At 40.1% G+C, this 13,792-nt stretch overlaps 1 protein-coding gene across 2 annotated transcripts; it reads left to right on the plus strand.

Moving 5' to 3' along the window:
• The first annotated feature begins 653 nt into the window (after window positions 1-653).
• Window positions 654-13,418, plus strand: LOC120442997 (GTPase IMAP family member 5-like). Of its 2 annotated transcripts, none has more exons than XM_039620504.1 (9): window positions 654-734; window positions 2,139-2,186; window positions 7,062-7,231; window positions 8,432-8,530; window positions 10,068-10,122; window positions 10,196-10,252; window positions 10,996-11,043; window positions 11,332-11,379; window positions 11,523-13,418. In XM_039620504.1, exons 4-9 carry the CDS (start codon window positions 8,462-8,464, stop codon window positions 12,077-12,079), a joined length of 834 nt encoding a protein of 277 aa, XP_039476438.1. In that variant the 5' UTR covers window positions 654-734; window positions 2,139-2,186; window positions 7,062-7,231; window positions 8,432-8,461; the 3' UTR covers window positions 12,080-13,418. The 2 variants fall into 2 exon arrangements, with proteins under 2 accessions (XP_039476438.1, XP_039476439.1); XM_039620505.1 differs by lacking the exon at window positions 654-734 and adding an exon at window positions 1,046-1,061.
• Window positions 13,419-13,792: the final 374 nt, after the last annotated feature.

The raw sequence follows: 13,792 nt of genomic DNA on the forward strand, positions 1-13,792 counted from the left end.
CATAATGTATTTTTGACCTGTATTGACGTGTATGTGGGGGTGTGATCCTCTATGCTATAAAACCAGAACTCAGTGTATTTTTGTCAGAGCAAATAAGCCATATGCTGATGGTTGTTCTCCGTTGTCAATAAACTCATCGTTTGATTGCACTTTTCTGGGCCTCCGTCGTTTGTTGTCTGGTCTACAGTTGATCGATCTCGCTTCAATGTATATGTATAATATAATACAGATACACTCCAAAAATAAAATAGTCCTTGAAATGTACAAATGTACAAAATATTAACAAAAAAAATATAAAAATGGAGGCAACTTTGCCTGTGGTACAGTGTATATAATGTATGAAAAAATCTTTACTGCAGATACTAATTTAACTAATTTAATAATACTAATTTTGTGTTGTAAGATTTATGAGTTTCATGCTTTCATAGTGGTACTTGGGAGAGCTTTACATTTGGTACACACTGTAAAAAGTTTAAGAAACACTGATAAGTGTATGTGTGCTTTTAGAAAACATTTAAAGCTGCTGTACAGAATCTTTGAAACAAGCTTAAAACATTTTTAGAATATAAACAGAGCATCTGCTTCTCTCTACAGCTCCTCACTCCACCAGGGCACCTTTGGCACTTTCTGATAGTGCGCAAATGTGGTGCACGTACTGCAGCAGTCATACAGACAACTGGATGGTCCAAAAGTTGGCCTACCTATTACTGGCTGAGGTTTTAGTAAGTAAGTAAGTAAGTAAAATTTTATTTATATAGCACTTTTCAAGATAAAAATCACAAAGTGCTTTACAGAGGCAGAAAACAGACATTAAAATCCAAAACAAAACAAAATTAACCAAAAGCGAGTTTAAACAGAAAGGTTTTTAACTGCTTTTTAAAAGACATGACTGAGTCCACAGATCTCAAACTCAAAGGGAGCGAGTTCCAGAGTCTGGGAGCCACTGATACAAACGCTCTGTCACCTTTTGTTTTTAACCTTGTATGCGGGACAACCAGCAACCCCTGGTCACAAGACCTCAGGGACCTGCTGGGGTGATAAGAAAGAAGAAGATCACTTAAGTAAGTTGGAGCTACACTGTGCAGGGCCCTATAAGTCATGATTATGATCTTAAATTGGACCCTGAACTTGACAGGGAGCCAATGCAGCTGAATCAGGAGGGGAGTGGCATGGGAGTGTTTGTGATGCTTTGTCAGAAGCCTAGCAGCAGCGTTCTGAACAACCTGCAGCCGTTCCAGGGAGGCATTACTTAAGCAAGTAAACAAGGAATTACAATAGTCTAAGCGGGATGAAACAAAAGCATGAATAATCATTTCCAATTCGGAACGTGACACAATAGGACTCAGCTTAGCGATATTTCTTAAATGGTAAAAACAAGAGCGAACCAAAGATTTAACATGTGTGTCCAGCGTCAGAGCTGTATCAAATGTAACACCAAGGTTCCTAATGGATGATTTAATATAAGAAGCAAGAGGGCCTAGATTTTTAACCACATGGGGAACAAATTTCTCAGGAGCAAAGACAATGATTTCCGTTTTGTCAGCATTTAGTTGAAGGTAGTTACCAGCCAGCCAATCTCTAACGGAATCTAAGCAGGACTGCAAGATTTGGAGCTTAGAAACATCAGGTGGCCTAAAAGAGATATATAGCTGAATATCATCTGCATAACAATGATATGAAATATCAGAGAAAGAGCTAAGAAGTTGCAGAAGAGGGAGTAAATACAACAAAAACAATAACGGTCCCAAGACAGAGCCCTGAGGCACCCCATAGGCAAGAGAGCTGACAACGGATTTGAACTTAGAGGTAGCCACAGAGAAAGATCGATTAGACAAATAGGATTTAAACCATTCCAATGCGGTACCCGATACACCCACCCAGTGGTTTAATCTATCTAACAAAATAAGATGATCAACGGTGTCAAAAGCAGAGGTCAGATCCAGCAACATCAAAACAGTGCACTCTCCAGCATCATAATTCATCAAAATATCATTAGACACTCTAATGATAGAGTGCCACAGTAGAGTTGTGGCTGAACCACAGATATCATTAATTTTAATCTCCCCAATCAATGATAATGTTATGTTGGAATGTTGTTAAAGAGGGTCAAAAATGTTTCAACCCAGTTTGTTTTGCAGATTCTGTATAGCAGCTTTAATATAGGGAGGACACAACTTCCTGATTGTGTGAGTAACATTAGGTTTTTTTTCTTTGTCGGTTTAACAGTTTCTGTTTTGCCTGTCACTGTTCCCTGTCTGTTTTCTTACCTGGTTCTTCCTGACCTTGTACTTCCTCCTCACGTTCTCTCTTTCCTCTCTCCTTCTTTTGACTGAAAATCATACACATTTAGATTGTATTCAATTAGATACTATTAAAAAATTAGTATTAAAAAATACTATTAAGATCACTAATAAAAAGTCCTCTCTCAGTGTACTTTCAACCAAAGGCAAATAACCAAACCACATGTACATCTAATAAAAGATATAAATATGGAAACACTGATCCAACATTATTTTCGATTGATGGATCATTTGTTCTTACACTTTCACCTGAATGTGGCTCCTTTTTAGAAAAAAAAAATCCTTATATCCATTATGAACCTGGCTGTCTCTCTGTACACAAACACACACACACACACACACACACACACACACACACACACACACACACACACACACACACACACACCAGGAGTCATAAGGTTAATGAGAATCCAGTCAGTTAGCTAGTTAGTACCTTGGGCACATGCACATATAACAAAATAAGCAGCTTCTCTCATTCGATTACAAACAGGACAGTGGTAACAACAGCAGGCTACGGACAATTTTAAGTTTTAGATTTTAAATAGGCTGTATACATTTCAGTGGGAGCAACAGGACGGTCAAATGTCGCTGATTTTACTACAGAGTAGGACGGATTGTAGGGTAGCAAACATTGGCGGAAAACACGTTTTTTTAAACACTGCAGGTTACCTGGGTGTAATGTTTTTCAGCTAAAAAGAAACATGGCCTGACTCCTACCTAACTATATACAGAGTAACCAAAGGTAAACGGTTCTGTACTCGTCTGCCACCCTTCCGTTAGGGGGAATGTCCATCCCCAGCCTTCACTTTATTCAACAGCTCCCTGAGCATTGACATCATTTCACCAAGCACAGCATTGTCGCTGGGCTGCTGACTGTGGGGGAACTGCTCCTCAGGCGCAGGGAGAGCAGATGGCTTCTGGTTATGCAGGCGAGTAGTCTGACATCTATTTTGAGATGAGGCCGTTGGAATCCGTTCCCCATCCTGTGACAATAGAGGAGGAACTGTCGGACGGCTTGGAGCAAGAAATGTCTGCTGTGTCTGGGGCAAGAGAGGAGAGGATGAGACAGAAGGCCCAACCCCAGGAGACGGGGCTGAGGTAGGAAGCGAGTCAACACCAGAAGACTTCCTGTCATCGTTATTCAAGATTATTCAAGACTATTTCATGTGTGCCATCATGAAATAGCGCTACTGCATGGGCCTCAACCACGCGTACTCTCACAGAAGACACCCTCTCGCGCCGATACTCATCTATCCTCTCCTGAATTTCCTTGCACGTCCAGTCATGGATCTGCTTGTACTTAAACACAGATGCGAGCTCAGGATCTGGGCAGTGTTTCACAAACATTTTAGCGATCTCACCACCAATGTCCTCCATGCATCTGCCTTGACGCTTCAAACCTTCCTCAGCCATATCAGCAGCCTTGTTGAGGCGTATCCAGTAATCAACAGGATTCTCCCTGTGAGAAGGCAGAGTTGAGTAGAAGTCCTGCAGGGGTAGGCAAGAGGAAGTGTCGCTGAAGTACCTTATCAGCATGTTGAATTTGACATCAGGGGTGCAGGAAGTAATAAGTGTGGGTTCACTTCTCAAGCCTATCTTAACTACATCCCTGGCCTTCCCCATTAGTCTCCCCATCACCTCCTCTGTCTGCAATGACACATCAAGACTTTGCTTCCTGATGTATGATTTCATCAGCTCAACCCATTCAGTCACTGTGTACTTGTCTGTACCATCACCCCTGAAAATGACAGGCTCCCTGTCGGATTTGACAATAACGCTGAAATGAGTGTTCTCACTAGGTGTTTTCTTATTGCCACCCGAATGGGAAGTCTGGTTATGTGAGTGAGCATTATCTTGGTCAACATCACCAACAGCTCCACCAGACATAAGTCTGGCCGCAATACATTCACCTATCTGTGAACCAGTTTGAAAGATCATGTCACCAAACTGGTTTAATGTGTCATTCCCATCACTGGGAGTGGAGTGACGTGCTTCGCCCCGCAAAAATTGCCCCACGGGAGACTCATCTGGATCTACACCCGACCCAAAGGCTCCAACCCTCCCAGGCAACACAGGTGAAGCTCCCTCATCCCTCCCAACTGACCCATGTGACAGTAAATGAACACTTGCTGCACCTCCACCCCGCCCAACAAAGGTGCGAACATTGTCACATATATCACTCAGCCGGAATTTGCTTGCCATATTAGCATATACACAGAGAAAAGGAAAAGCAAGAAAGGAAAAAAAAAGGTAGGCAATAAAAAATATTCAGAGTTGCCAATGTCAGCATAAGCAGTCCGGAGAGAGTCCCATCAAACCAAGGAACAAACAGTCCAGTACCTCAACGTAATTCACAGTCCAAGACGGGCAATGGATGAATCTTTAAGCACAATACACTGCAACCTGGGTTGGAGATCTGCATCAAGTGGATCTCAAATCACAGAGTCACGGCACCAATGTAGCTGTTGCTGTTTTGTGAGTCTATGGTGCATGTGGTGTCATATGCCCATGTAGAAAGGACTTGCCCCACGCTACTGACGCGTTTTCACATTCTCGCGACGCAAATCTGCTTCTGAATTTTCGCGGGACCCCCAGTCACGCGTCATCGCGCTCCTCCATTGACTTTACATGTGAACCTGACGTTCGGTGCGAACACACCGTAACCCATATCAACTACGCACTGTCACATGTCCCACGTCAGCTGATTTGAGGTCCCTCTCCTCACGTCGCGGAAAGTATGAAAATGTGGAGGGATACTTCCGGGTTCGACTCCTGCTGTGGCTGTGAGCTTATGGTGTTTAGAACGGCGTTGGAAAACAAAGCGTTTTCTCCCCTTAATTTGTCTGTAAAATCTTATCACCTCAGGGGTCAGGTTTTTTTTTCTCACTGAATTGATCTTCTTCATATTGAAGTGGCGAGCCGGTAGGACCATTCTTTTCCTCTCTTTTCACTCACTTTGCCGTCTTTGGATTACCGACATATTTTCCCCATTACATGAAGCTGGACCCTAAGGAGGAATTCCTTAAAAGTGAACTTTAAAAAAGAAACTTTAAAAAAGGACCAAAAAGGACTCTTGCACAGAGAATCACAACATTAATTTATTAATTAATTGTGGTACATTTACTTATGTTGTTTTGTATTTATTATTTTGTCCCATTTCCCCTTTCGCCCATTTATTCAATATATTTTTGGGTTTTCCTAAAAAAGAATTTGCCATCTCTGGTCTCGTCATTTACACCATCTAGGCTCCATAAAGAACTATTTCTTCTATGCGTCAAGTCAGTAAACTCACCCATTGCAGTAAAACTAGCCCTTAAATAACTTTGCGCTACAATTTCATAGACAAACAGAAGAAAATGGTATTGAGGTGAAAAGGAACACAGTTTGTCCTGGACTTCAGCTACAATGAAAAAGACAAAGCTGGAGTTATTCTGTCGTTACGCTGCACAGCTGCCTCTTCTGCTCTCATTCTCTCCCCTCCCTCTCCTGTTTCTGCTTCAATCACGAAACTGATCAATGATCAGCTGATCGGCTTTTCTCTCTTGTTTGTTTATCGCCCACTTTGCGCCAGAAAGAGGAAACCAGCGGATGTCGCGCTAAACAACAGCAGCACGTTTAAGCTTGATCAGCTGTTGTTAGAATTTATTTAATATTAATTTCTAGTATCAGCTGATGTTTGCTGGAGCCACAGCTGTAAAAGCTGCTGGTCATGATATCGGTTTGGATATGTGGTGAGAGGGAAACATGCAGATGAAACCAGGAGATGTCCTTACTGAATCATCAGAGCTGAACAGGTGATGGAGAAACAGGTTTACCTTTTAGGTGACATGAATGAGTTGAAGTTATGAGCTGTTTCTGAGAGACAAATAACACCAGGATCCTTTTCTGTGTAGCTGACAGCTGGTAACTGTGCAGGGGCGGGCCTAGGAAAGCTTTGCCAGGGGGGCAGGTAGGGCATTAACAGGGAGAGGGGGGCACAAAGAAATACTTTTCTTTCTTATTCTCATTTAAAATGTCTAGATTTTAATAAATAATTATCTGAATCTTGCAACCAACGTTTTTATTTGATGTAAACTGTATAGAAAACATACATATATACCAACAAGACTGTACATCACTGTCACAACAGCGTCTGTTTTCATTCAAAGGATTTATGGTTTTTCCTATAATACCTGGTGGGCCGGTCTCTAGTCAAAATACCCAGGCCGATTTTTTGTCCCAGTGAACTACTTTAATTAAAATCAGATGAATATGGCGCTGGCACGGCTGGCAGCCTTAACCCAACTTCGCTCGGGATTAATAAAGTATCAATCAATCAATCAATCAATACAAAAACAAATGCTCAATGCTCTGATAATGCTCTTCTGTTCCACTCATTATGATTCAGCTCAGTTCTTTGCTTTCCTGTAAACTTCAGAGGTTTATTTTTATAAGATATACTGAGAAGAGTGTGGGATTTAATTAACGTACATATTACATGACTTTATGTGTAAATGTAATCCTACACAAGGAGAAACTGTAAACCTCTGAGAAAATGATCCACCTGGTAGTTAGTTATATTTATCAGCCACAGCTTTTAATGCAAATAATAATATGAATGTTTAACAGGATTCTTTTTATAATAAAACTCTGACAGACATGAAGTTTCACAGAAACCCTCCTCAAGTGAGCGTCTTCCTTGTTTGGTTAATGTTTGATTCAGTTTAATAAGTTCTTACTAACAAATCCACCATCACGGGGAAATCTGATTGGTTCCAGGAAACAGTGACGGCTGTTTCCAGCAGACTGCAGACCGACTACAGCAGTTCTTCCTCCTGTTATCACCTCTGATCCTCTCTGCTGTAACTCAGCTCTCACTGAGTCGCCTTCACTCTGACTCAACTCTCCTTCTTCAACCTGGAAAGAAAATTTAGCAGCAACAATCTCAGGTGAGTAAACCAACGCTCAGCGCCACTGTGTTACAAACTCATGATTCAATATTCCTGCTCTGGCATAAATTCTGCATTATGAACTTTATAATTTTCATAATGAGTCAGAGTCCTGCGACTGGTCACCAGATAAACTTACAGTCTTTCTTTATTCTTGGCTGGAAATTCTGTCATAAATAGCAAAAGTAGTGATGAATTAATCAATGATTAGATTTATTTGTTTTTGCAAATAAAGCAGTCGACTTTAGGAGAATCTTCATCAATATTTAATATTTAATAATCTCACCATGTAGTTTTTGTTTCCATAATTTATTTTCCTAACTTATCATCCATGTTTGTGTTTGCTCCTTCGTGCATACAGTGTCTGCTGCCCTCTTTCCCAGGAAACCTTCAAAAAGGAGGTTTTTTGTTAGTTTGTTATTTGATGTTTGTTATATTGTTTGGTGTAAATAATACAGTGTTAACTTTATAATGTTCCGTTTTTGTAGCTTTGGAAATATGTAACATTGCTGTATATATAATGTTTATTACTGACATAATTAGAGTTTTTTATTTTGCTGTTATTTGGGTTTTTATGCACAGAGAGGTCAGAAACAGCTGGTTAAGATCCAGACTAAATGAGTAAAATAATCAAACAATTAATACATTAAAAAACATTAAAACCACCAAGCAGAAACATCATTTGATTATTTAGAGGAGATCATTTAAAGCAGAAGATACGCGTGAAGCTCTTCCTTCTGTGGTTAAGTTTAGGTTAAAGAAACACCGTACACGGTGCAGTCTGTGTCCACGTTTAAAGATCAGTTTGGGAGTTATAACTGAGGACGTCTGTTCAGCATTAACTACTGAAAACACAAAATATAATTTCATTATTATTTCTAAGACAATAGAAAAAAAGGCACTGATAAACCCACTTCCTGCCTCCCTCAGAATGAGTTATTACTGAGGGCTGTAACCAGAATGCAGGTCATGCTTTTCATGTCAGCTGAAGAACAACGACTCACAATGTTTGCTTTAAGGTCACCTTTGCACAGGTGAGGCAGGAAGTGGAACAAACACCTGTGAAGAGTTTAAACTTGGAGTCCTAAAAACCTGTGTGTGTGTGTGTGTGTGTGTGTGTGTGTGTGTGTGTGTGTCTGGTGTGGGGTTTCTAACTTTAAGTACTAACCACACATTAATATCCTTGTGTGTGCTGCTCAGGTGTGTCCTTGAACCACACACCGACACGTCATGTTTCAGAAGACACGCGAGAGCCTCACACAGAAGAAATACACAACAGTGATGACACACCGACCTCTGGTGAGTGCTGCCGCCTCAGAAGGGGAACAGAATCTTGGTTTGGACGTGCTCATGTTTAAGCACTTCCTGTTTGGAAACCTTTCCTTATGGTTAATGCCTCAGCGAATCAGAACTCCAGAGTCCAAGATGAAAGTGAGCATATGAGGAAAAAAACACTCCAGTGATGAAAAATCCAGGCAGAAAATAGGGCCATTCATTAACTGCTGCACCCTCTGCCAACTACACCTGCACCACAGTGTTATGCTGAATGTGATGCAGGACAAAACAGAAGCTCATAGGACTTTTGCACAGATTAGTTATGTTAATGCTACATTTATTTTTATGTTATATGTGCATCATTTTTATCTTTTATCATCTTTTTACTTTCCTGTTTCAGTAGAAGTTATCCTTGATGCTGAGCTAAGTTTATATCTTTTTATAAAATCACTGTAAAGAATATCTGTTTATTGTGAGTGTTTTAAACAAATTTGTACTGTAGTTTTTTTTTTTTAAATTAACAATTAAACATCAGGAAAGAACACATATTTGGGACAATGTGTACAGTCAGCAGAAATCACAGAACCATCGAGAAGATCAGACAAATATGTTTTTGAGTCTTTTTTTCCTGCATCAACATTTAGTGACTGTGTTTTTCATGCATTGACATACTCAGTGAAATCGGTCCCTACAGGGTCAGGATGACTCATCTGCAGACCTAATATTACAGCACCTTGTGTGTTTGCTACAGGAGAAATAAACTGTGTGAAACACTCCTGTGATGAGGAAAGAAGAACATCAGATCAATAATTCAGATAAACTTTCATTAATTTACTTGTGATTCTTGATTTAAAACACACACACACACACACATTACCATCTTATACAACATTTTAAACTCTGTCATCTCAAAAATGATGCAATTTTCACAAATTTAAATAAAAAACATTAAAAATTATACTCAGTGACGTGAAAATCTTCTGTCACAGAGCTTTCTGTGCATTGTAAAATTTATTTGTTCAACTTGTTTGCACTTTTAAAACTTTAAAAATTATTTTTAGAACAGCAGTGGCAGTATTGCTCCATATTTCTGTAGTACTGCTTGTTGCCCACCAGACGGCGGTGGTTTAAAGGACATCTGTTTCTGTCACACCTGTTTCACCTGTGAAACAGGTGTGACCACAGAAATATCTCCAGATGTAAAAAAGCTAGATTTAAGACAGAAAGCTCCTTAAAAATAAAAAGTTTTCTTTTCAGCCACGAAATTCTGACTTTTCAAGGTCAAACAAAAATATATTCACAGATACTTCTATGCAAAACATCAAATTCGTGACTGATTCAATTTTTTTTGCATAAATCTGAGTTATTTTAATTAATTAATTAAAATATAATTAATGTAATTAAATGTAATAAATGACATCTTTAAAACATCTTTAAAGCTGCCCAGCTCTTTATTTCTTTACTTTTACCTCCAGTGACTCTGTTACTCTGTAATGTTTGTCTCAATTAAATTGATAACTGTCAGCTGGTTTTATTAATTTGATCTGTATTTTCTAAACAGCCAGAAATTCCTCTGTTATGTCTCCCGCTGAGGGACAGTGCAGCTGAAACATCTGGTGAGTCCATCAAGCTTCATGTCACAGATGTTAAATACAAATTACTGCAATTATATTTCTGTCTGTTTCACAGACACATGTGATGCTGAATCTCCAAACAGCAGCAGCTATGACCAAAGACCTCCTGACAGTGAGTCCAACTGAAGTGAGAGAAAGTTCATGTGAGAAAAACTGTGGAGTCGTCTTTCTGCGACACGAGTCAGACTCCACACCTCGAGTTTAAACCTGCAGGATGATGAGCTGATGAAGGAAAAATGATACTGGAGGCAAACAGGCTAGAGAGAAGTGCGAGCCTCACGTATGCATTTCCAACAAGACAATCTGATATAGTTTTAACTTTAAAGCAACGCAGTAACAGGGAGACTGAGAACAAACACACAATGATTCTGTGCTGAAGCAACTAAGACGAGTTCATCATCACAGAATAAATAAATCAGGTTTTTCTTTATTTTTCACATTGAAGTTGAAATGAAACAGAAAAATATTCAAGAACAAAATTAATGATTCATCATTTCTTTTCATGTGTTTTAGCTGTCATGTTCAGGCTGGTTGAAGTTTGTTAGCTTTATGTTTCTTATCTGAAGTCTGAACATATTGTTTTGCTGCTGAGTGCGATGATGAGTATCAAACATGTGGGAATACATTTGGGAGAAATTCTATGTAAGAAGTTTTTGTGGGACATCATCCAGGATCTTTACATTAAAACATGTCAGTAAACCATGTCTGTCCTTCTGTGGCTCATATCTCAGTGTTACATTAAACACTCAGAGTTTATGATCTCTACTCTCTGTGAAATACACTCAGAATAAGGTGTAGCGTCAAATCACAGAATTCATGAACAAATGAAAAAAAAGAGTTTGTGTCTCTTTACAGATGACGAGCGTCACTGCAGCCACAGCTATGAAGTGATGCCACATCACAGTGAGTAAAACTGAAATTTTTTCTTTTTCTTTCATTGTTGCAGTTTATTTATAGCTGCACACTGAATCTGCTGAACTACAAACAGAAATCCAAACACTGTACTTACATGAACTCAGCTCTAAAGTTTTGCAAAGTGAAGAAATCACTTTAGTTTCAGGTCAAATCAAAGTAAGTTTTATTTACAGTATAGTATGTGTTTGTGTCTGTTTAACCGGTGAATGTGAGCACTTCCAGGACAAACATGTTTTCAGATGATGACCCACTCAGATGATCTTTGTGTTTTCACAGATGATCTGCAGCTGCTGAACAGCAGCGATGATCTGCAGCCACCAGACAGTGAGTCAGACCCAACTCTGAGTTTTTATAAAAACAATCAGTGCAGTCAGCTGAAACAGTCAGAGACAAATAGACAATAAATCTTTACCTGAATCTTCTACACTTCGTTATATTCATTGCTTCCTTTACGGTTTTCTTTGCAGTGTCTGAGATCAGGGTGGTTCTGCTGGGGAACAGCCAGTCTGAGAGGGCAGCTGTGGTGAACTTCATACTGGAGGTTCCTGTGTTTAGCCCTGAGGAAGAGCCAGACTATCAGCCAGTCAGAGGACTTCTGAGGGACAAAGAAATCACCCTAATCAACACTCCAAATCTGCTGCTTCCAAACATCTCTGAAGACGATCTGAGAGATCATGTAGAAAACTGTGTGAGGCTCACAGCTCCTGGACCTCATGTGTTCCTGCTGGTCCTGCAGCCTGAAACCTTCACAGAGGATCACAAACAGAGACTCTGCAAAGTCCTGAAACTCTTCGGAAAACGAGTGTTTGATCATTCGCTGGTTCTGCTGGCAGCATCCAAAAACAGGGGCTCGAGTTTCATGGAAGAGCTCGGGCTCCATCGTCCCTTAAAAGATTTGATCAAAATGTGCAGTTACAGATATTTGTGGAGGGAAAACCTCGAACCTCAAGAGCTCTTCACACGCCTGGTCCAGATTTTTAAGGAGAACAATGGAGAGCGTGTGAGATATAAAGCACATAGCTAGGAAACGTTTACTGAAGTGTCCGGTCTCAAAATGCAGAGAACAACCTGCACTGTGTAACCCACAGAGGACTGCATGCCTTTTAAAACCAGAGTAAAGACCAAAGGTTTGTTTGGTGAGTTTCAACCAACAGCAAGGGGTAAAAGTAGCTTTTTGTTTTTTTAAAGGCACCAAAATAGATATAGATGTATAAGAATTCTTGGTTATCTGGATGTGTGTGTTTGTTGCCCTTTAGTCTGTTTGTGCGGGTGTTATTGGTTCGGTATCTCTTCCCTGAAGCGCGTGTTGTCTCTGTTTCTGTTTGAGGCGTCAGCACACACAGTGACTCACTGACAGGACGCTCGCTATTGTGCTTCACCGGGAGCAGAGAGCACAGTCGGGACAGTTTCAGCTTCCTCAGGAAGAACAGTCGCTGCTGTGCTTTCCTACCAGCTGTGATATGTTCACTGACCATGTGAGATTGTTGGTAATGTGAACACCCAGATGTTTGATGTTCTTCATATTCTCCACCTCTTCACCATTTATGGGAAGTGAGGATTTTATCATCACTGGTGATCAGTCGAACCATAGTAGTGTCATCAGCAAACTTCACTGTATCCCAAATCCCTGCAGGGCTGTCCTCAGGACCAGGGTTCACGAGGTTTTGGTGCCGGTTCTGAGGTGTGATGGTCTGTGGGTAGTGGATAGTCCCAGGGTCCTAAGTTTGTGTCCCAGTTTATGAGTGATCATAGTGATAAAGACGCAGCTGAAATGAACAAAAAGCTCAGCTCCTCAGGTGAATCCAGTCAAAGCTCATGACGTGACAGCAGCAAAGACAGATTGGAGCTGTATTTCTGTTAAAACCAATGAAGATATGTTTATGATTTTGTGACTTGATTGTTTTATTTACCATCATTCAACGTTGGTATTTTGTGAATCATGTCAAAATCAGTTCTTGTGAAGGCAGATGCAAATTGACAACCAATAAAAAAATCATGGTGATAAGTCGACACAGTGATAAATATCTGATAACGTATTAGGACATGTCAGTTACAAATGTCATCTCAAAATTCTCTTCTATCACAAGGAAATATAGATGTTGTCCGAAGTTGAATTCTTGTGTGCAAGCTTCACATCAACAGAGGTGTGAAAAATACAAGAAACATAAGAACAAAGCAAAATATGAGAATGGAATCTGAGAATTATAAGAATAAATATATTTACAAATATAAGAATGTATGCATATTACTGAATATGTATACCAAATATGTACATATGTATAGAATTAAATAAAATCTACAGAGGTTGGCATTTGGAAATGTGCAAAACAAGTGGCATTTATGTACAGTATGGAGTGCATAATGTTGAAATTCCAATAAGTGAAGGTGATGTGTCTATGAAGTGTTCAGCAGTCTGATGGCCTGATGGAAAAAGCTGTCTCTCAGTCTGCTGGTTCGGGACTGGATACTGCAGAACCTCCTGCCTGATGGAAGTGGTTTGAACAGTTTGTGGCTGGGGTGACTGGAGTCTTTGATGATCCTCCCAACTTTCCTCAGGCACCGCTTCCTGTAGATGTCCTCGAGCGAGAAAACCTGTAGTGATCCCGTACGTGTCAGGAGTATCGGAACAGTTGAGAAGCATTTTTTCTAAACACTGGGTCTCTGTGATAGAGCTGCGTGTCAGAGCTGCGTGTCATCTGCATAGCAGTGAAAATTTATGCTATGTCTTCTAATGATG

Source organism: Oreochromis aureus, linkage group 12 (assembly GCF_013358895.1).
Source record: "Oreochromis aureus strain Israel breed Guangdong linkage group 12, ZZ_aureus, whole genome shotgun sequence".
Taxonomy (NCBI): domain Eukaryota; kingdom Metazoa; phylum Chordata; class Actinopteri; order Cichliformes; family Cichlidae; genus Oreochromis; species Oreochromis aureus.

Coding starts and splice junctions, on each gene's coding strand:
- LOC120442997 (XM_039620504.1), top strand. CDS start 8,462: ATGTTTCAGAAGACACGCGAGAGCCTCACACAGAAGAAATACACAACA. Junction 10,253..10,995: donor TGACCAAAGACCTCCTGACA/GTGAGTCCAACT, acceptor GTCTCTTTACAG/ATGACGAGCGTCACTGCAGC. Junction 11,380..11,522: donor TGATCTGCAGCCACCAGACA/GTGAGTCAGACC, acceptor TTTTCTTTGCAG/TGTCTGAGATCAGGGTGGTT.